The 21,287-nt window shown below is 35.4% G+C and overlaps 3 protein-coding genes and 1 pseudogene across 3 annotated transcripts; 1 reads left to right on the top strand and 3 right to left on the bottom strand.

The window, feature by feature from the left end:
* Nucleotides 1–9,792: 9,792 nt before the first annotated feature.
* Nucleotides 9,793–12,471, bottom strand: LOC128028595 (cell cycle checkpoint protein RAD1). The gene is made up of 6 exons (XM_052615857.1): nt 12,274–12,471; nt 11,454–11,667; nt 11,264–11,372; nt 10,923–11,181; nt 10,734–10,832; nt 9,793–10,564 (listed from the first exon to the last, which is right to left on the bottom strand). Exons 2-6 carry the CDS (start codon nt 11,646–11,648, stop codon nt 10,387–10,389), a joined length of 840 nt encoding a protein of 279 aa, XP_052471817.1. The 5' UTR covers nt 11,649–11,667; nt 12,274–12,471; the 3' UTR covers nt 9,793–10,386.
* Nucleotides 12,472–12,782: 311 nt separating this feature from the next.
* Nucleotides 12,783–14,260, top strand: LOC128029215 (intraflagellar transport protein 20 homolog; annotated as a pseudogene).
* Nucleotides 14,261–14,746: 486 nt separating this feature from the next.
* Nucleotides 14,747–16,103, bottom strand: LOC128029214 (sigma intracellular receptor 2). The gene is made up of 3 exons (XM_052616845.1): nt 15,911–16,103; nt 15,650–15,794; nt 14,747–15,485 (listed from the first exon to the last, which is right to left on the bottom strand). Exons 1-3 carry the CDS (start codon nt 16,022–16,024, stop codon nt 15,211–15,213), a joined length of 534 nt encoding a protein of 177 aa, XP_052472805.1. The 5' UTR covers nt 16,025–16,103; the 3' UTR covers nt 14,747–15,210.
* A 310-nt stretch (nt 16,104–16,413) lies between these two features.
* Nucleotides 16,414–21,242, bottom strand: LOC128029213 (fibroblast growth factor receptor homolog 1). Its single transcript, XM_052616844.1, has 12 exons — nt 21,072–21,242; nt 20,832–20,926; nt 20,511–20,598; nt 20,044–20,239; nt 19,726–19,864; nt 19,497–19,595; nt 17,733–17,893; nt 17,477–17,614; nt 17,292–17,403; nt 17,106–17,205; nt 16,904–17,003; nt 16,414–16,821 (listed from the first exon to the last, which is right to left on the bottom strand). Exons 1-12 carry the CDS (start codon nt 21,116–21,118, stop codon nt 16,771–16,773), a joined length of 1,326 nt encoding a protein of 441 aa, XP_052472804.1. The 5' UTR covers nt 21,119–21,242; the 3' UTR covers nt 16,414–16,770.
* Between the last annotated feature and the right edge of the window lie 45 nt (nt 21,243–21,287).

Below are 21,287 nucleotides of genomic sequence, written 5' to 3'. Positions count from 1 at the left end.
AAATATACTATATTGTCATTTAAATTAAAACATGTTGTGTATTTGAATTGATTTTTTAATTACACATTGGTATTGACGATGCAATTTAGCAAGATATTTAGCAAAATATTAAAACATACTGATTTGAAATGTGCTTTAAAGTTAAACATTTATTTTCGACGTTGTTACAAAGAGCACTTTTTAAAACACAAGTGCACTTCAAGTCTGCTCTCTCTAATGGTAGACTTTAGTTTATTAATATTATTTTACCGGCAAGTACAGTTAATTAAAAAGTATACTGTTTTGAACTACAAGTGCACTTCACACCATCAATTCAGTACACAGTGGCATACATTTATCGGCCTAAGTCATCTCACATCTCTTCTGCTCTTCAAAGTGAAGAAAGTTTATATTCATTTCTTAATGAGCACAGAAAGGATGCATGAATATCAAATTCTGTCTAATACTAATAAGATTATTATTTTTTTATAAGTGGTTTTGCATCATTATAATATACAGTGTGAAAAATGGATAACAGTGTTATTAAATTCTTAGCGTTTTAAAAGATTAGCCGTAAGGGAGAATATCATTTCCTTGCATTCTGCATGAGTGTGCACAGAGAAAATGCCTCCGTGTAGAGGATTAGCGGCGCAGCCATAAGAATCTGCTGATCCTCTGCGCAGGTGACTTGAAATAGCGGGAGTACTGGGTTCTGGCTTGTTGCCAGGGTAACTGCAAGCCGGTGCAGTCTGAGCTGAAATCCAGCCATTGGTGGACAGGAATGAGGGGTGGGCTGGGATAGGGTGGACAGTTGGAGGACAGGGAGGGACCACGGCCAGACTATCAGCTAGTGAGGAAAGCCTTCAAGGAGGAGTGTCAGCAGAAGTGTCAGATAAGGTTAACTGATAGCTAAAGTCAGGTTAAAAACATGAGAAAAAGAGAGCATGAGGAGCTAGAGATGCTGTGACATTGAGACAATACGTGATTCTCTGTGACGGGCCGCGGTTGTGGGCCGTGTAGCACTTGACAGGAAGCCAACAGCAAAGAACATGTCTAAACATGCCTCAGCAAGAACTCTCTGACTATGGAGGGGAAGGCACTTTCTGGTGCATTTTAACCCTTGGAGTCAAAGGCAATGATTTTGTATTCTGAATTTCATTTAAATATATTATGCTAATGATTTCCACCAATGCACACCACAGGAATACTATCACAATCACTATGTTGCAGAAGCTAACCTGTATTATCCCTGAGTGGATTCTCCTGCTGCTGGACGCTGTCCCAGCTGAAGGCATCTTGTGTGGGGATGTGGGTTAGTGGTGGCAACACAGTGCTGGTTTGTGTAGCGGTGGTTCGGTGCCTGTGGCAGGGCTGGATGGGACTGCCGCTAGGCCAGGCGTCCTGACGCAGCACCTCCATCCGGCAGCTATTTGGTGCTCCGGGGTTGCGATCACCCACCCTTCTTTTCATCTCTGGTCGGGCCATTCCAGATACAGCCTTGAAATGAGAAAAGGAGAAAATTTTTTAGAGGAATTAAAAATGTAGCTGGACACAAATGACATCATATGCTATTACATGCAAATTAAATGTAAATGTATTTCTATAGCCCAAAATAAAGATGAACATAAATTTGCACTTATTTACACTTATAAAAGTGCATAATAATAATAATAATACTATATATATATAAAAATTTAAATGTCAGCCCCAAAGTAATAATGAAAATAAATGTAGAATCATTATTTATCATCTTAATGGGATACATAATAATAATAATAATAATAATACAATTTAATAAAATAAAGCAAACAAAAAGAAAAAAAAAAGAAATTCGCAATCATTTAGACTTAATGTAATAACAATAATAGTAATATTAATAAATAATACATAAATAATAATGATAATAATACAATTAAAAACAATTTTCGGCCCAAAATAAAAATTTAGACTAATTTAGTTTTGCATAATGATAATAATAATAATGTATTTAAATGTAAAAAAGGCAATAAATAAATAAAAACATCCTAGCAATGCATTTTTTCTTATTTGACCCAGCAACCTATATTTTGAGCGTCCACAAGATGGCAGAAACTACAGCCTCGTGCTCACGGATGTGTTTGTAAACAAATCCGTGCACGCGATGTTCCACTCCTTCTCCCGCGCTTCAACCCAATCTTACGCGCTACAGTGAGTCTCTCTAACAAGCTTAATTCCACTGGAATGCATATTACATTTTCCTAATTACGACACTGACTATGATTTTATCGATTTTTTCTCAATTGGCAGCAAGGGCTGATGTGGAAATTTTGAAGCGTCGGAAAAGTGGCACCTACAAACGCACAGCCGGCGACTTGTTGAGTGATGCAAGGTTCAAGATTTGAAGAGGTGGAAGATTTTGGAAACTGACAGTTCTTTAACATACCTACATGACCATTTAGAGATAATAATAAAACAGGCATCTAAGCTATGACATGTCTGTTTCATTATTATCTTTAAATAGTCGGTTGACATATGAAGTACAAAACGTTAGGTGTTAAACGCTAGGTTCTTCCCACAAAAGCTGGTAGTTACGTTTTGGAGCACAGTAGATCCCATTTTTAGCTGCTGTATGCTGTTTATTTGTTGGTTGACCAGCTGCCAGCTTGACTGACCACCTGATAACTGCTCGAGCAGCTTGCACCTGAACAAATGAGCAGCCAGAAACCAACTGTATTAAAAACACAGCTACCATCTTAAACTGGCTTTTTTAGCAGGGGAGGAAAACATCAGAACCCCTTTTTACACAAAGACGTTAACTAAACGACATATTTATGCCTGATCAAACCATTAAAATGACCATTATTCGTGCATTCTAATACAGACTGGCTGATTCTGTCATTTTTATGATTTTTTTTTTATTTAAAAAAATTAAGCAGTAATAGTCCACATCTACTGTCTTCAATATAAGTAATCGTACATAGATGCCTGGAAACAAAGAAATGCATGCTCAACAAGAATAAAAACACATGTAGGCTTACCTTCAAAATGCGTTGTTAGTCAGTAGATGTTATTCCAGGGTAATGTTCTGACACCAAGATATGTGTCGTGCTTTAAAAACACTTTGTTAGATGACCGGTCATGTTATTCCACAGCTGGAGGAAAGTCAAACGGTGTCAATGGTTTAGATAAGCAGTTAGTTGTGTGCTTGTGGAGATGAAGCTGCTGGATTTTAATGACAGCAAGTTGCTTTCACTCCCGCGAAGCGCTTGCATAAAGCCACACCCCTTCTGTCTCATAACAAGTCCTGACATGCTCGTCATCGAGGGGCGTAGTGTGAGGCACGGTGGACACACACACACACACACACACACACACACACACAGAGCAGCCAAGACAGCGCACAGGAACCAACAGCCCTTTAAAACGCCCACTGTTGTTTGTTGATTCGCAATCCGAGTGGCTTTAGTGTAGAAACCTGTCGATGTTATCGGTTTCTCGGTGTACAAAGTACTTTACTGTGATTGCTGTTCTGCATACAGTAATGTTTCAGCATTAATGTAAGAAACAGTAAAAAATAATGTACTATAGATATGCACATCTGCTGCCTCAAAATAAATAAATAATATATATATATATATATATATGTGTGTGTGTGTGTGTGTGTATGTGATACTTAATATGCACTTATAAGCCTCTGAAGGTTGATGGAAACTTTAAAAGCTGCTATTACATGTTTGCCTCATTTATACTATAGTAAATCTACGTGATTGTCACTCTTAAGCCATTGTGTGTTTTATGACAGCAGCACACATTCAACATGACTGGCTAACTACTATAAATGTAACAAACAAACAGAACATTAAACATGCATTATTAATTGAGATTTTTGGTTAAACCTGTACAAATTGCATATGCAATAAAGACAGTACATTTGTTGTGCTTGTTCTTGTTTATCTTGCAACAGTGGGCAGTGTTTTGCTAATTAACATAGATCATTTATTTTCCAGATAAAAACGTTCCCCATCAAAAAAAATTTTTTTTCGAGAAATACTTTTCTCCGTTTGTGACATTCTGTTTCCCTTTGCCCTAAGTCTCGAGGGCTAATGTGCACATTTAAAAAGCATGTTTAATCGTTTGACATTCAATAAACTTTAATAAAACATACACTTTTAATAAGTTAAACAAATCATAAATATAAAGACTTCTAACACTAAAGAAAAATGTAACTAACACTCTTTGATGTTAAAGAGATGTTAAATGCTCTTTAACATCAAACGGTCACTGATCATTGATGTGCAGCACTCAAAACAAACTTGAGCTAAGCTAATAGTTGATTTCATTATGCTAATTAAATACGGAATTCCCATTTCCTCCCCTTTGACCTTTGTCCAGCAGCTTCTGACTGCACCCTTTGTTTAAACACAGATGTCATGCACATGATGGAGGAGGGCTTTAGCTGCAGAGATACACTGCAGATGAGGCAGTGCCACAGTGTAAAGGGGAATCCCGGTGCAGGTAGGCCTACATGTCTGGGCATCCAGCCCCACGCAGACTGCTCTGGGACGGCAAATGTCGTGTTGTCTCTTCTCAGTGTTATTGCATACATAAATATGTTGCCATGAAATTCTTTCATATAAACAACTTTTAAAAAATTTATATAAATAATTATAAAATGTAATTAAAACATTACTACTTTTATTAATAATTTTATTTAGCAAGCATTCTTTGCATTAATTAAGAATCAGAAAATAACTTAATGGCAGGTGTTAACAAATAATTTGTTTTGGTGACAGAAGCTTCAACAGCACAGTCAGATTATTGTGACACAGATAATAAAAATAGAATAAGTAAATAGGAAATAATAATATGCAACAAATATATAAAAAATAGACAATAGATTGCTTTTGTATATAATTTATTAGTGATAAAGAAAATCATTTTTTTTAGATTACATAAATTATATATTATAAATAAAAACAGACTACGGTGATAATAATAATATTATATGAATATTTTCCATTAATATTGAAATTACATTATTATTATCTAATATTATAGTATTAGAAATAGTATATATTTATATATACTGCATACATAATTATAAAGATAAAACAAAATAAATACAAAATAATTTAGTAGTATTAACAATATTTTTTTTAATTTCTTATATATATATATATATATATATATATATATATATATATATATATATATATATATATATATATATATATATATAAGTACTGGAAAAATAATAATTATATTAATATTAATTAAATAATAATAATTATTTACATTAGAATTAATAGATAAATTAATTATTATTAATATTGTAATAGCCTTATTACATAATAATATAATTGTATTATTAGCTATAGTAAATAGCTGTATGGGTGTTTGGGTGTATATAAAAAACATTACATAATGTACAATTATTATTATTATTACTAGTACAGTGGAATATGCATGGAACAGCACTTTTACTTCTGTTTTTTAGCCTGAGGTCAGGCCACTGAGCACGTACAGTACTCATTTACATAAAAATAAACAACTGATACAAAGCTCAATGGTTAAACAAGTAACATGTTTGTTCCCATTTCATCTGTAATGACATTTTAGCACAATAACACAAAAGACAGTATCTTAAGTTTTCCCTTTGCTCCAGTGGCCACATGCCATCTATCAAAGTTCACTAGAGATATAGATAGTCTTGATTGTGAGCGAATGGATCCATGCGTATGTTTCTGTGTGGCTGCAACGGTTACATCCGTGACCAAAACACAACGTCCGTGTGTGTGTGTGTGTGTGTAGACACTAGAGTGAGGCTCAGGTATACTGTGTCCCGGTGACATCATCCTTCACTTTACCCCCTCCTGCTTCCTTCATTCTCTACTGTAGTCATGATAGCTGATAAACCTGTCTCAGGCACTGCTCGTCCACATATTTTTCACCTATTAGTTTTCATTGTTGTCACCTGATAAACAGTCCCTGTTGGTGGCACAGGGCTGCAGCTGCCACCCTTCAAGGTAATGGAAGGTTGCTGAATGACAGATCCCAGAAAATGATCTACGAGTCCAGAAGGCTGACAAACCACAAGACTGGGGTTACATCTAGATCCCATTTGAAATGTGTGGTGGTCATCGATTGTAGTCATAGTGTTATTTTGTGAATCAGGTTTCATGATTGTAGCAGAAAGGATCATGTCGCATGTAATTCCAGGGGAAAGAGCAGGGGAAACATGCATACTTCCTGATTAATATTTGAGTCATTGAAAATGAGCCATTTGTGATTGATTACGTAACTTGAAAGTCACGAGGATCCAGATTTCAATTTTTGTTTGTTTGTTTATAACAGTTTATTGTTTATGTTTTTACATAAACATTCTCAATAAAGAAACAGAAGTGAGAGAACATTCAGTTGAAACCCAGTTTCAGTCCCAGTTCTGAGTGTTTACATATAAACGATAGCAAGAAAGGAATGGAACAGAGAACCCCATGTTTTGTGTACCACTGTGAGAATGTTGCACAATAAGCTGTTGTTATTTGTGCTTCAGGATGCCTCTGATTATAGTGTGTTTAATTCACATTAACCAGAGGAATCATGTATGAATTGTGTATTATAATTATTAATATTACCCATTAGATTGTCATATTTAATTGAGCTCTCTATATAAAATGATTAAAATAAAAAAAAATAATACTTTTCAATTTATTCTTTAAAATATATTGCATATAACAAAATGATAAAAAAATACACACATTATATTTAAATGTATATATATATATATATATACTGCTAAAAAAAATTAAGGGAACACTTTGGAACTCAATGCATGATCTAATTTGACAGATCAATATCACTGATTTGGTGTTATACTTTCATGATTAAGCGTATATCCATCTATTTGTATGTGTTAATGAAACTTAATTATTTTAGACATCTTTGGGTAAATATAACTTATTATCATCCGTTAGTGTATAAAATGGCAATTTCATCATCTAGCATATATTCACAGGTGTCACATTCATTGCTTTTTCCTCAAAGAAAGGTAGTGTAAGACAAAAAGCTCATTATGGAAGTGATGGTCAATTGCTCTGAATGGGAAAGGCTATAGTGATGTCAGAGCCGCTGAAGGCATTACCTCATCTCCATCATCAAGGATCATTTCACACATGGTTGCAAGCCGAGGCAGAGGGAAAGCAGTATTAATGGGTTTGGGGGAGGATTGTCGAGGGCTGTTAAGGCCAGCTGTTGCTACCATGACCCCATGTGACACCCACAGTCCCCAAACAATGGCTTGTTGATAAAGGGTATTTTTACCACAAAGTGAAGGAATGCAATACTCAATCATGTTTATGCACCGTGGAGTTTCCCGTTGCAGGGCTCCTTTCAGCTGACTAGACAGGAGTTGGTGTGGTGCATTTGTTGGCATAACAATTTCACGGTCATTTGTTTCGTGGAAAGTCAGACATCACATACTGATGTTGATAAAATCAAGCGTTTATCCATTAACAGAGTATAATTAGTTTCAAGTTTATTTAAAGTACACTTACTGGCCAAAAGTTTGGAATAATTACAACGCTGTGAAAGAATCTTCTTATGCTCACCAATGCTGCATCTATTTACTGTAAAATGAAATGTACCGTAATATTATGAAATATATTAATTAAATCCTGTAATGCCAAAACTAAATTTCCATTTTTTTGCTGCTCAAACCACAATACAGGTTTGGGGTAAATAAGATTAAACAATAATAATAATAATAATACTAATAATAATTACTCTAGTTTTTTTTTTTACCATTAAAAGAATTTAAAAGCAATTAAGCTTCATTAACAGTGTTAAAGATTATTTCTTCTAGTAAATTAATATACCCTCTGTCACTTAATGTAACAGACGATATGATTGATGACTCACTGTCCCGTGAGGCCGTGCACCTTCTCTTCATCTCCCATGGGCTCTCTTGTGGCTAATTGTTGGAGTGTCACAACAGTTAGGTCATTGCTAAGTTTGTGTTTAAAAAACCCAGAACCTGACACCTCTTGATTCACTGGTAGGTCGAGACATCAGACAGTGGATCAGCACTAGCTTGTTTATCTGAGGAACGGGCGGAGGATCACCCACTTCTTCATCAAGCAAGCTTGTGTTGTGCTAGTGTAGTGCTGCCATCTTCTGATATCACCTGCTGTGAGAGATGTAGCTCCAGCTGGATCAGGTTGCTCTCCCTTATCAAATGATCCGCTGGTCTTGGTCTGTGGACAGTGTTTACTTGGTTACGCTGAATGTTGTTGGATGCTGTCTGTTGGGTCTGTTTGTGTGCATAAATTAAGTGATTTTGTAGGGATATTTATAGTTTATGTCTGCTGAATGAAAATCGATTTTTATCTTTAAGACAATTACATGACTTTTCACTAAGTGCCACCGTGCTGCTGCAGATAACGGCCTTGAAAACACTTATGGACAAAAAAAAGTCACCACAACAGTTGACAGATGGAGAACTGCAGAATGCCTGAACCGCACTAAATTGTCTTCTGTAAATAGGCAAGAATGGGTTTGTTGCATAGGATTTGAAAAATGAACCTATATTAGCTGCTCCAATATATAATAACTAACCATGTACAGTTTTTTTAATAAGTCTCTTATGCACATCGAGGCTGAGAAACAAACTAAAAAAAGTCAAAACTGATTAAGTGAAATATATACAAAATAAAATGTTTTATCTTTCTGTTTATACATGTAATTTTAATATATTGTAAAACATTTAAAGCAAAGCAGAATTGTTAACATTTATTTGGAATAGAAGTCACAGTATAAATATCTTTACTGTCACTTTTGATAAATTTAATGCATCCTTGCTGGATAAAAATATATATTTTTTTTTAATCTTACTGACCTTTTTAGTGATAATTTAGCTCCAAGGATGTACACTATTCACTGACAACATGCAGAATAATACACACACTCCGAGACTGCAGAGACCTGCTCCCTTTATATTTTATTTTTTAACTATTTTCAGGCAAACTAAGTTGGTGCAAGAAATCAATAAAAGAAACAAAATATTTAAATGAGACTTTTAGCACCCTTGTTCAGAACAAACTAGATACTAAGGATTTAAACAATCTTTTTCATTCTCAGCTATAAGGAAATACTATTCAAATAAGTCCAAAGCTCTCTACATATTGTCCAAAATATGTTTAACGCTATTTAACGAGAACTTTGGTTGTTTTCAGCGGGCTTTACTGCAGCCTCTTTAAGCAGCTTGCCTGTGGCAGTGGTAACCCGCTGAGATGAGAGAGTGACAGAAGTGCACTTGTTTTGCTCCTGTAATGTTCCTCTGCCCGGAAACAGTGTTGCCTCGACAGCCGCGAGTGGAGAAGCGATTGGTCGCGAGGCGGCAGTTCAAGCCTCGCGCGCTGTTCTGGGACTTTCTTCTAGAAGTGCGTGCGTCAGCCAGCATCAACATCAAGCTGCTTTGCTCAACTACATTTTTGCCTCGCAACGCATTCGTGTAATAAAAAGAACACGCATTAAACATTTAGATGTTTCAGACAACAGCTTTAACTGTAGAACAATGCAAATATTACGAGTGTTGTTATAAACCGACTTACGACATACGTTATAAAAGACATACAAAAATTGTTTGGAGACATTAGATTTGTCTAATATATATATATATATATATATATATATATATATATATATATATATATATATATATATATATATATAAATAAATATAAATATATATATTTATTTATACATATATATATATATACATATACACACACACACACACACACACACACACACACACATATATATATATATATATATATATATATATATATATATAATCTTTTAGTCGCATATTAAATAAAACTGCATAACGGCTTGAACTAACCTGTGCATCTTTAACATATTAAACTTAAACCAACATCGGGCTCTTAATAATATTACATGCAGTCGCCTAAATAGCATTTCTCTGCCGCCCCCTGCAGGTCACACAGAATACTGTCTCAAATTCAATACAAACCCCAGTTTTTTTACTATTATAAACTTGTAATAAACTCTACAAATTAAGACTTCAGATGCAACGGAGTAATTGTCATCTGTAATTTTCATCTAAAATTAGCATTTTTATCAGGCTCCTCTATTTATTTATAGTTATTTCATTTTAATGGCATAGAAAGGGACCCATACATTGGCATTAAAGTAAAACGACTGAACCTAAATATAAGAGCCTGATAAAAATGATAGTTTTAGAAGAACATTTTTTAGATGGCACTTTGAGGCTGTTGCATCTCAACTCTTCAAATATTTGTTGTTCATGAAATATTCATATAAATTTAAATCAGAAACAGATTAAGGAACCATCAGGTCGGTGCACACTAAATGTCAAACGAGACAAAAACAGTTGCTCTTTCCAATCTATTCTTCTTCCACTTCTTCATCCGGACAGCAATAATATTCCACGAAACAAATCTGACCGTCATCGTTCCTCACAAGGTACTGTAGAGAGAGGAAGCCTCGACTGTCAGTTCTCACCGAGACTTTACAGGACAGAGCCAAGGCCTTTGTAGAGGGTTTCAACAGGGACATCTTATACCTTTGAGAATAAACAAGAGAATCTCAGGAACTCTTGATTCTTCTTTTAGTACTTATGTGTGAATGCCTCAGAGGTACAACTATAAGCAGTTAATAAGGCTGTTGTTTTGTGAAGTCATACAGAGCTCTGCTCGATGGGAAATGCAGTCAAATACAGAAGCTCCTCCTACCTGTTGGTCTGTATTTTAGTACACTGGAACAGCTCCATCATGTCTGAGTCTTTGGGATAATCGTAATGAGCGTTTCCAGAATTCCCAAATGTGGATAATCTAAGGTAAAACGGCAAATAATGAATATCTACTGACATTAAATTTGACTTGACTATACATGACGATCTGTTGGGTGCACACTCACTGTACCTGAAGTAAGGATGACTTGGTGACATAGTAATCTGCAGAACCTCACTGGTCATGTCAAGCTCAGAGAAAGCCTCTTTAAGACTGTCTGACTGCAGAATCACCTTGTTGGTTACATTTGTGCTGCAAAAGTCAAAGTCTATGGGCTCCTCCGGCTCCTGTGTATTAATCTTGCATACGGTGACCACACCACCTTCCTCCAGGAATAAAGTCAGCGGATATCCATAGCCATTGTAGCACATTCTCAAGGCGGTGCACACACCTCAATGGTCAAATAAAAGACAGGAATTAGTGTTTTAATACATTTTCCAAAAGAAAGACTGGATTATCATTGTGATACACACCTGGGACTGTGCTTCCCCCAAAGATGGTGAGGCAGTCCAGAAGAACAGTTAAATTAACCTGAAACCCAACTGCATCCTCTTTGATTATGTACTCTTGAAAGATGTCAGCCTGAGGAATCAAACACACAGATACACTGATCAACCCAACTGCTGTCTACCGAACCCGTAAGACCACCAAGACGTCCCCAACCTGAATGAATGCATTGGCTTGAAGGCATTTGGAGTCCTCAACAGTGACTTTTAAGCCATTCTGTGTTGCATTGAAGATAGCATGGTCCCGTAAAGAGATGGCTTTCAGGATGTTGGACAGATTCCTTGCGTTATCCAGACTGGCGATCAGAATGTACTGGTCAATGTCTGCTTGGGACTGAGTTGACAGAGGCATGTTTCTGAATCGTCAGCAGCTGAAATGACAATGGAAGCAATCAAAAACAACAAAAGAGCAATGATATATAAGTCCTATAATAAGTCTCAGTTATCTTAAATGCAGTACACGTAGCCAACAGTGTCATATTTGATTTTATATTTATATATATAAATCAATCTTGCTGTACAGGTGCCTTCTGTTGTCTGATTTGATAGTCCATATATTTTAATGTGTAAGAGGCCTTTTCGTATAATAGCAAAAATAAATTAATAATTATTGCATTATGTTTTGCATCCCCACTATAAAAACACCAGAGCTTTGATAATAACACTAAACATCTAAAAACTATCTTACTAAGACAAATTATTGTGAGATATAAGTTAGATTGACAGCTGATATTTAGATGCACTTTAAGTAGCCTATTATTTAAATGCTATTGGTTTACTTTCCAGTATATTAGAATTTCATCTTGGCCATATAAAGCAACAGTTCCATTTAGAAATATATATTTTTGGTTATTATTTCATGTCAGGCTCAACAGGTTAAAGACAACTACTGCATTGCTAACCAGCTGCAACGAGTTGTTTACAAATGATGGTGATATAACGACTGTAACGTTACTACCATTTACCGGTTAACTTACCCACAGAGATGGTCAAGCTCTCAATCAGAAGGTAAAAAGCGAACGTTAAACATAAACAGTGTATGTTTTCAATACCTAACGAGTATAGATATGAAATATAAAGATTTACATATTTTTAGAGTTTGGCGCCCTTAAGTGGGCCAGCTTGTTCTTCTTCTGGTGTTTTTTGACAAGAGTTTAGTATTTCAACCGATCCCTCGCACACACCGCAGTGGTCAGATGTGGAACTGCAGGAAGAGTTCATATGCGGGTGTTTACAATATCAGGAGGGGGAGTGTGGTGTGAAATATTACCCGCAAATACACTTTTTACAGCGATCTCTCATCATTGCAATAATAAATACCAATTCGTATTTTAATATATATATAACTATGCTTTCTTTCATTTTCAAAAATGTAAGATGGCAGAAATAAATAATTAAAATAGTCTTGTGCACCCCTCTCTCTCATCATGAGGTGGCTCGGCGTCACCTAGCAGCCGAGAGACGGTCAAACAGAGCGAGGAGGCGCTCAGTCAGTCCAGCAGGAGAGCCGCATAATCAAATCAAAGCCAGGCAGGTTTAAATCGGTCGTTGCAATTTTACTTTATTTAAATGTCTCATTCGGTCTAATAATTTCAGGGGATATTTATGTGGAATTCGTTTTTCTTTTCAACAATGTTTTTCAAGATACTAAAGTTTCCAGCTGGTCTGTTTATCTATCACGAGAGCAGCCAGACCTCGCAAGCAACAAAGCGACATTTGTGAACTGTAGCAGTTTTGTCTTCTTCATATTTAAACGAAGTATGCGTGGTTTGTGTAATGTGGTGAGAGTGGTAGTTAAATGTAACTCTAACTAGCTGATCGGTAAGATAGCTTATTATTATCTAGTGACACATGGGCAGTGTATGCTGGAAAACCAATTCTGTATTTGTTTTTCGTCACTTTTAACAAAATGAAATAATGCCCGTGCTTGTTCTTTTACATCTGCCTGTGTATTTGTGTGTGTTTTTAGCTTTTATCGAGTTCCTCTGGTCATGGCTAAAGACCCATTGGGCGAAGCTGGTCTTCATTTCGATGAACTCAACAAACTACGAGTCCTCGAGTCTGATGTGAGCCACAAAACCATTGTGCTCAAATGAGGAATGTGAGGAGTTTGTTGACAGTGAGTTTCATGCTGCAAACTGAACAGCATTTCATTGCTAATTTTCATAGTACAGATCAATAAGGAATTGGATTTTTTATTTATTTAAACAGAGATAGGCCAGTTTCAGAAAATTGTAGGTGGACTCATTGAACTTGTGGATGAGCTAGCAAAGGAAGCTGAAACTGAAAAAATTAGGGTATGCTCTTGGATTTTAAATGAATAGCAGTGCATAGCTGTGTAATGGACATTCATATAACTAATGATTACATATTATTCTACAGGCCATAGGTGCAAGGAATGTACTGAAATCGGTTGAAAAACAACTGCAAATATTGTCTTCTTAAAGGAAAAGATCACCCCAAAAAATGAATATATTGCTGGGAATTTACTCACCCACGTCAGGCCATCCTGTTCATCAGAACAGATTTTGGATTATTTAATTACATCACTTACTCACCAATGGATCACCTGCAGTGAATGGTTGATATCAGAATGAGAGTCCAAACAGCTGATAAAAACATCTCAGTATACCACAAGTAATCCTTAAACATATGTTTATATCTGTGTACATCTCTATAGACAATAAATATTATGGATAGAGGACTCGTATTTAAGATGGAAGCAATGATTTGAATTTTAAAATATCATATACGTTTGTAATTAGCAAATTGATACCAGACTGAGGTTGTGTGGATTGTAATGATGTTATTATCACCTGTATGTACTGTTTCTGACGGCACCCATCCCCTGCAGAGGATTCACTGGTGAGCAAGTGAAGAAGTGTTAATTTTTCCAAACCTGTTTTGATAAACTCCTCTACATTTTGGATGGCCTGAGTGGGAGTAAATTTTAAGCAAATTGTATTTTTGGTGAAGTATTCCTTTAATTCTTGACTGTTTGTTTTGCAGGTATCGAATAGAATATGAAGCTCTTCAAAAAGTCGAAGCAGAGCAGAGTGAATTCATTGATCAGTATATACTGCAGAAATAAGAGTGCTTTATTTCCTCTTTCTGTTAGACAAGAAAAGTGATGCTATGCATCTTGATTTACAATGACTTCCTAATAACTGAAGGGTCCCTAACGGTGTAAACTGAATCAACCAGTTAAAAGGTGACAACAGACATCTGTTCAGCCTCTGACTCTGTGGTGTTAACAGAGTGATATTTCATGACCAGTTCAAGGAAGTGCATACTTGTAATCTATCCAACCATAGATCGTAATCTCAAATTAAAACTATTTATATACAAAATAACTTATTTATACTATATATGTAAATTTGTTTGTAAAACAAACTGTGGGAAAATACAGTATTTGCATGTCACTGTAAATAATTCCATCATGAAACATCATCAGGTAAATAGTTTATTTTTTGTATGATTTGTATTTTAACTGCTGTTTGTGACTTGAACTCATTCAGTGAGACATTTTTATTGCCTGCTCATAGGCCAGAACCAAAATATTTTTTCTGTAGAAGTTTAGGAAAACTATTTAAAACCAAATTAATTTATTGTTTGTTTATATTTACCATTTAGATCATCGAGTGTGTAACCTCAATATGCAACAAACTTCATAAAGATTTGAAGAACATTTGAATAAAAATATATTTTGCATTAACGTGTTGTCATGATCAGTAAACAATTATATGATGTCAAAAAATTACTTTAAAAAACATGAAATAGATTAAAAGCTACATACAATTATCAGATGGCACATATTGAAATATTTCATCACATATAATCACTAGCAACAACTATAATGAATACATCCATCTATACACTCATCATAAGATGAATCTATAGAAGGGATGAACTCCCTATCTTTGTTTCTTGGACTTTGAGGAAGCGTTTCCTTTCAGAGAGGTTGAGTTATACGTTGAGCTGAAGAGCATGGTAAGCAGTATCATGACCGGGATGATGAGGTACGGCGCATAAATGGACACCAGGGTCAGACGTTCCTTCAGAGTTTGGGGTCCTGGATGTGGCGCCAGTGGAAAGTTATAAAAAAGGACGTGGCTTAAAATGGGGATTAGAGTAGTGGCCACATGAACAGAATAAATGATTGCTGGAGTCCTGATCCATTTGCAGCCACCTATTAAATAGACAAATACATCAATAAGCAGGAATAATGTGACAACAGTAACTGGTCTCCACTGAAACAAGTGATTCACCACTAGATGCCACTCTTGTGATATTTAAAACGGATTCTACAAATCATTAACACCCATTATCACGTTTTAGTCAAACACCACTGACCCTTCATGAAGGCGTATGCAGCAATTGGGAAAAAGGGCAGCTGCACGAGAGCCTCGCAGAATACAAAAGATCTGAACCACACAGGAGGGTCCATTATCATCGGATCCTTGAACTCAGCAGCATACCACTGCAGTAGGGCTTTCAGCTGTAAAGCAAGCACTCAAATTGATTTACTGAGAAAGATTTACATGTAACCTAGATATATCATATGGCTCCATATGTGACAAACACAAAAGTGTGCAGCACAAAGTGCAAACTTACCTCGGATGGATACAGATGTTCAGGAAGTAAAGGTTGAAGATCAACCATGAGAGTAATTGGAATGTGGGACAAAAAGTAAAAGAAATATATGATTTCTAAAACGCGAAGAAACATTTTGGTTAGCGTTTCCTCCGTCAGTAATTCACCAGAAGAAGTAGACGTCGTCAGTGGTCAGTGTGGAGTAGCGTGTTACTCCTCTGTTTCTGGTTGGTCCTTCAATGCACTCGTTCCTAATCTTTGTCTTCCCATTGGTCCCGTCGGCTCGGTTGATTCTGAAGGGGGCGGGTTCGTGATCGCACATTGGCTCATGGAGCGCAACCACAAGCCTGACTGAAATTACCATAGCAACTAGAGTTTTGATAAAGATGATTCCACATTAAATTATGAATTTGCAGTGTGACAATAGAGAAAAACGGACCTAACACTCCTACATTTAACATTAAATTACTGTTTAATTATGTAAACATTATTACATGTTGACTGATAAAATGTATTTTTATTACTGCAAATTAATTTTTGTTTTTATTACAATTACGAAAACTGATATAAAACAATTTTATTGGTCAATTATTATTATTTAAATAATAGCATGTTTATCACATCTAACACTCACTTTTTTTAGATTGTTTGTTTGGAAAATTGTCATTGAACACATGTCAAGAATACTATAATTTGTTCTTTAGAGTTGCGTTATGTCTTCCTGCTTTACAAATGCAGCATGTATAGAATATAAATCCTTAAAAACATTTTCCAAAAAGTATGCCTGCACACAATTAGGAGTTACACGAGAACAATGATGAAATAACTGCTACAAAATTCTCATAGAATTAAAAAGTTAGAAGTTATATATATTTTTTAATTCACTTTTCTCTTGCATTCATGATCCTTTGGTTGTCAACGTCCACATAATCCTGCAAAATATTAATGTTTTATCACTTATCTATAGGACAAAGGTAACGTTTAAAAAGTAGATCAAGGATGAATATGACTCACCCCATCACGCTCCACGATACTCTCCAGGATCTTGACAATGTGTGTAAATGCAGGTCTAGATGTGTAGGGATCCAACCAGCAGTCTTGCATGACATTTTCTCTACATTTTAAAAAGGAAATACAAATTACAAAGAATATTTTGTGTGTGTGTGTGTGTGAATGTAAAACAAAACTTTTTTTTCAGACTACTTCTGTCACTCACATTTCTGGACGGCAGGTATCTGGTACAGTGTTCCTATAACCAGCACAGATACTATACACCACTTGCTCAGATGTGTTCAGATCTGGATACGGCAAGGTGCCTGTGAAATATAAAAATTCAGTATTTGTTATTTATTCTTAAAAAAACATTTAACAAAATTTTTCAAATATCTCAGACATTTCTTACCGAATGTCTGCATTTCCCACAGCAAAATGCCAAATGCCCAGACATCTCCCTTAAAGCTGTAGTAGTTGTTCCTGAAATATTCTGGAGGATACCAGCGCAGCGGCACACGCTCCTATGAGATCACATTCATATCATTGAGCAATGAGCTATGAGGATGTGGGGACGGACTGGTGCGATTTGTTCACCTTGTATTGTTTTTTTCTGCTGCTGTGTCTGCTCCTCATACGGGTCAAGTCTCTGGCCAGGCCGAACTCTGCTACCTTCACCTCCCATGGGAATTGGCTCACCAGAATGTTCCTTAAAGCAAGGTTGCTGTGCACCACCTGAATAATATGCAGAAAGCATTTGAAATCATTCTTTCCATTTATGTTTATAGTGTAAACATGACTCTCTGTTTGTTTAACAGAACAGCTGTTTTATGTTTGTGGCAGATGGTGATACCATTTTGGAGTGTAAGTGCTCCATGGCCAGGGCGATGTGGTAGGACGCGATGGTGAACTGGCTCTGCAGTTCAGGGTCAGCAATCAGTTCATCTTTGTGTTTCTGAACAAAACTGCGGAGGGTTCCGCAACTTATGAACTCCATGAGCAGCATATACGGCTCTGAGGAAACAAGACAGTGTTTTGGTCACAAGATGGAAACAACTACATTATTTAAGTACAAGTTTAGTACAAATTTTCTTGGATGAATGATAAATAAATAATAATAGTAGAATTGGAGAGGGAATGCTTGTTACATTGCAACTTTCAAGTACAAATGGATTCATTCATTTATATTGTTCCCTTGTTTTAGTTAAGTCGTAACCATCATTTAAGAATTTGTTCTCGTTCTAGTAATTACTGGTCACAAGTTAAGGACTCATTCCCATTGTAATCTGTGGGCACAAATGAATTATTAATTCCATTGTTTTAGTAAATCGTGGCCACAAATTAAGAGTTCGTTCCCTCTTTTTAGTAAATCGTGATACCAAATTAAGAATTCCTTCCCTCATTTTAATAAATCGTTGCCACAAATTAAGAATTTCTTCCCTCGTTTTAGTAAATCGTGATACCAAATTAAATTAAATTAAATGTGTTCATTTAGCAGACGCTTTTATCCAAAGCGACTTACAATGCATTCAGGCTATCAATTTTTACCTATCATGTGCTTCCGGGGAATCGAACCCCCAATCTTGCACCTGATAGCGCAATCCTCTACCAATTGAGCTACAGGAACACTCTTAACACATTAAGAATTCCTTCCCTCGTTTTCGTAAACTGTGGCCACAAATGAATAATTCCTTCCCTATTTTTAGTAAATTGTGATAAATTAAGAAAGTGTTCCCTCATTTTAATAAATTGTGGCCACAAATTAAGAATTACTTCCCACGTTTTAGTAAATTGTGATACCAAATTAAGAATTCGTTATCACGTTTTAATAAATTGTGGCCACAAATTAAGAATGAGTTCCCTCGTTTTAATAAATTGTGGCCACAAATTAAGAATTCGTTACCACGTTTTAATAAATTGTGGCCACAAATTAAGAATGAGTTCCCTCGTTTTAATAAATTGTGGCCACAAATTAAGAATTCGTTACCACGTTTTAATAAATTGTGGCCACAAATTAAGAATGAGTTCCCTCGTTTTAATAAATTGTGGCCACAAATTAAGAATTCGTTACCACGTTTTAATAAATTGTGGCCACAAATTAAGAATTCGTTACCACGTTTTGATAAATTGTGGCCACAAATTAAGAATTCGTTACCTCGTTTTAATAAATTGTGGCCACAAATTAAGAATTCGATACCACGTTTTAATAAATTGTGGCCACAAATTAAGAATGAGTTCCCTCGTTTTAATAAATTGTGGCCACAAATTAAGAATGAGTTCCCTCGTTTTAATAAATTGTGGCCACAAATTAAGAATTCGTTACCACGTTTTAATAAATTGTGGCCACAAATTAAGAATGAGTTCCCTCATTTTCGTAAATTGTGATACCAAATTAAGAATTAGTTCCCTCGTTTTAGCAAATCGTGGCCACAAATTAAGAATTCCTTCCCTCGTTTTAGTAAATTGTGGCCACAAATTAATAATTAATTAATAAAAGACTATGTCAGTGAGTTTTGCACAGGCAAGATCTAGTCTATATATTGTACCGTCTAGCTGCAAGGATCCATTTAAAGTTTATTAGAGTAAAATAATACTGAAGTGCAGCAGCATGTCTTACGTTCCACTGTATTCCAGTCCAGCAACTGCATCACATTTTTATGATACGCCAGCTTTCTCATAATAGACACCTCATTTTCCATCTGCTTTGAGGTGATACCTGCAAAACAACACCGGATCTGAACAACTGCTGGATCATTATGGAGACATTCACGCATTTTGGTACAAAAAATAACTTGTTTTGAAAATGCATTTAAGTAACAGAAATATTTTTGCATGTCGTTTTCAACCTTCTTTTCCAATTTTACAAATGACCAGTGAATGGCCATTACATGTCCCCCTTATGATCCTTGCTTTGTAGAAGGCTCCTTCTCTACCCGCCTTTATGAGCTGAATAAGGCTCAGGTCTCCTTTTGTGAACCGAGGAACCTAAAGATAATTTCTTAATGTTACACTGTAGGAGCATTATACAGTTAGTCAATCGCATTTCATAGTTGTGATGGATTTAATATGCATTTATAAAACACATCAACACATGTTTAATTCATCTAGTAAAATTTTTAAAATAAAAAAATTAAGAGAATAGAAAAATAAAGAGAATAGTAAACCTGTAGTGGAGGCTTCCAGGGAAATCTGCAGCTCAATTTACTTTGTTGTCTCTGTAAAGGGTCCTCTTTAGTACGATCCGGTAGTTCAGGAATTTTCAGGACATCAGGAGATGGAGAATCTTGGGAAGGTACCTGGGGGATCACAGCCGGCCTCCTTTGCCTCAGCTCCCGTATGGTCTTCTTCATTGACCGATACCTGAGGAGTGAAACAGAAACAAAATTTGGAATCTGTTACTTTGTTTTTTGTTATTATAAATATTACTGCAATAATTATTTAGAAACTGTAAATGGTCATTTTAATGGTAGTGTGCTATTATACACACAGACACACAGATAACTTGATATTAATTTAAATATTAAATATATATATATAAACTTTAATATTTAAATTAATATTAAGAACTATTATTAGATTCAAACTTTAAAAGGTTTGTTTAAATTAATAATAATAAAAATATGTTATATACTTGTTTAGGCAAAGGCATCCGAGTACAATCATGAAGAACATGGTAACAGCATAGATGCAGATTAGAATTGTGTGTCCAAAATCGATATCTGTAAAAGGAGAAAAAGAAGATTTATGCGATGGCCATCAAAGTTAAATAAACTACTGTCCATTTTCATACAGTACATTTATTCAGTAAAAAAAAAAAAAGGCCTGTATCTGTCACCTAATTCGATAAAAGCAGAAAAATGTATACAAACACACAAACACACGCATATATATATATATATATATATATAGACACACACATACATATAGTAGCCATTGAAAAAAAACAACTTACTGATCCCATTAAAATAAGGTGAACTGTTATTTGTCATAATAACACCAAAAGCATCACATGTTTTAAAAAAATCTGAGCGAGATGTTTCATCGGAACTGAAAAGAAGAAAGACAAAAAAAAAATTATTATTCATTTTAAATGAAATTAAATATTTTGAAAATACCTTGATTGTCAGCCAGGAAACGTTATATTTTAAAATGCAAGACATGAAAAGCAAACGTGTTAAAAACGTTTTGTCACCTTGTAGAAAAGACGATTAAAATAGCAGGTCCCCAGGTTGAACTCATTATGCAATGCACCCCATTGTCTAACCTTCTTCTGCATGAGACAATACTGTGCGAGCATGCATGAAGACCACTGAGGCTAAGGTGCTCTTCTGAACAATACGCAACATTTCTTCATTGCCTGTGGTTTAGAGCAGAATTCTATAAGTAGCACAGCATGCAGGTCGACACA

Source organism: Carassius gibelio, chromosome A15 (genome assembly GCF_023724105.1).
Source record: "Carassius gibelio isolate Cgi1373 ecotype wild population from Czech Republic chromosome A15, carGib1.2-hapl.c, whole genome shotgun sequence".
Classification (NCBI taxonomy): Eukaryota; Metazoa; Chordata; class Actinopteri; order Cypriniformes; family Cyprinidae; genus Carassius; species Carassius gibelio.
Note: the sequence above shows the minus strand (reverse complement) of the source record. Positions and strands in the feature narration are given on the sequence as shown.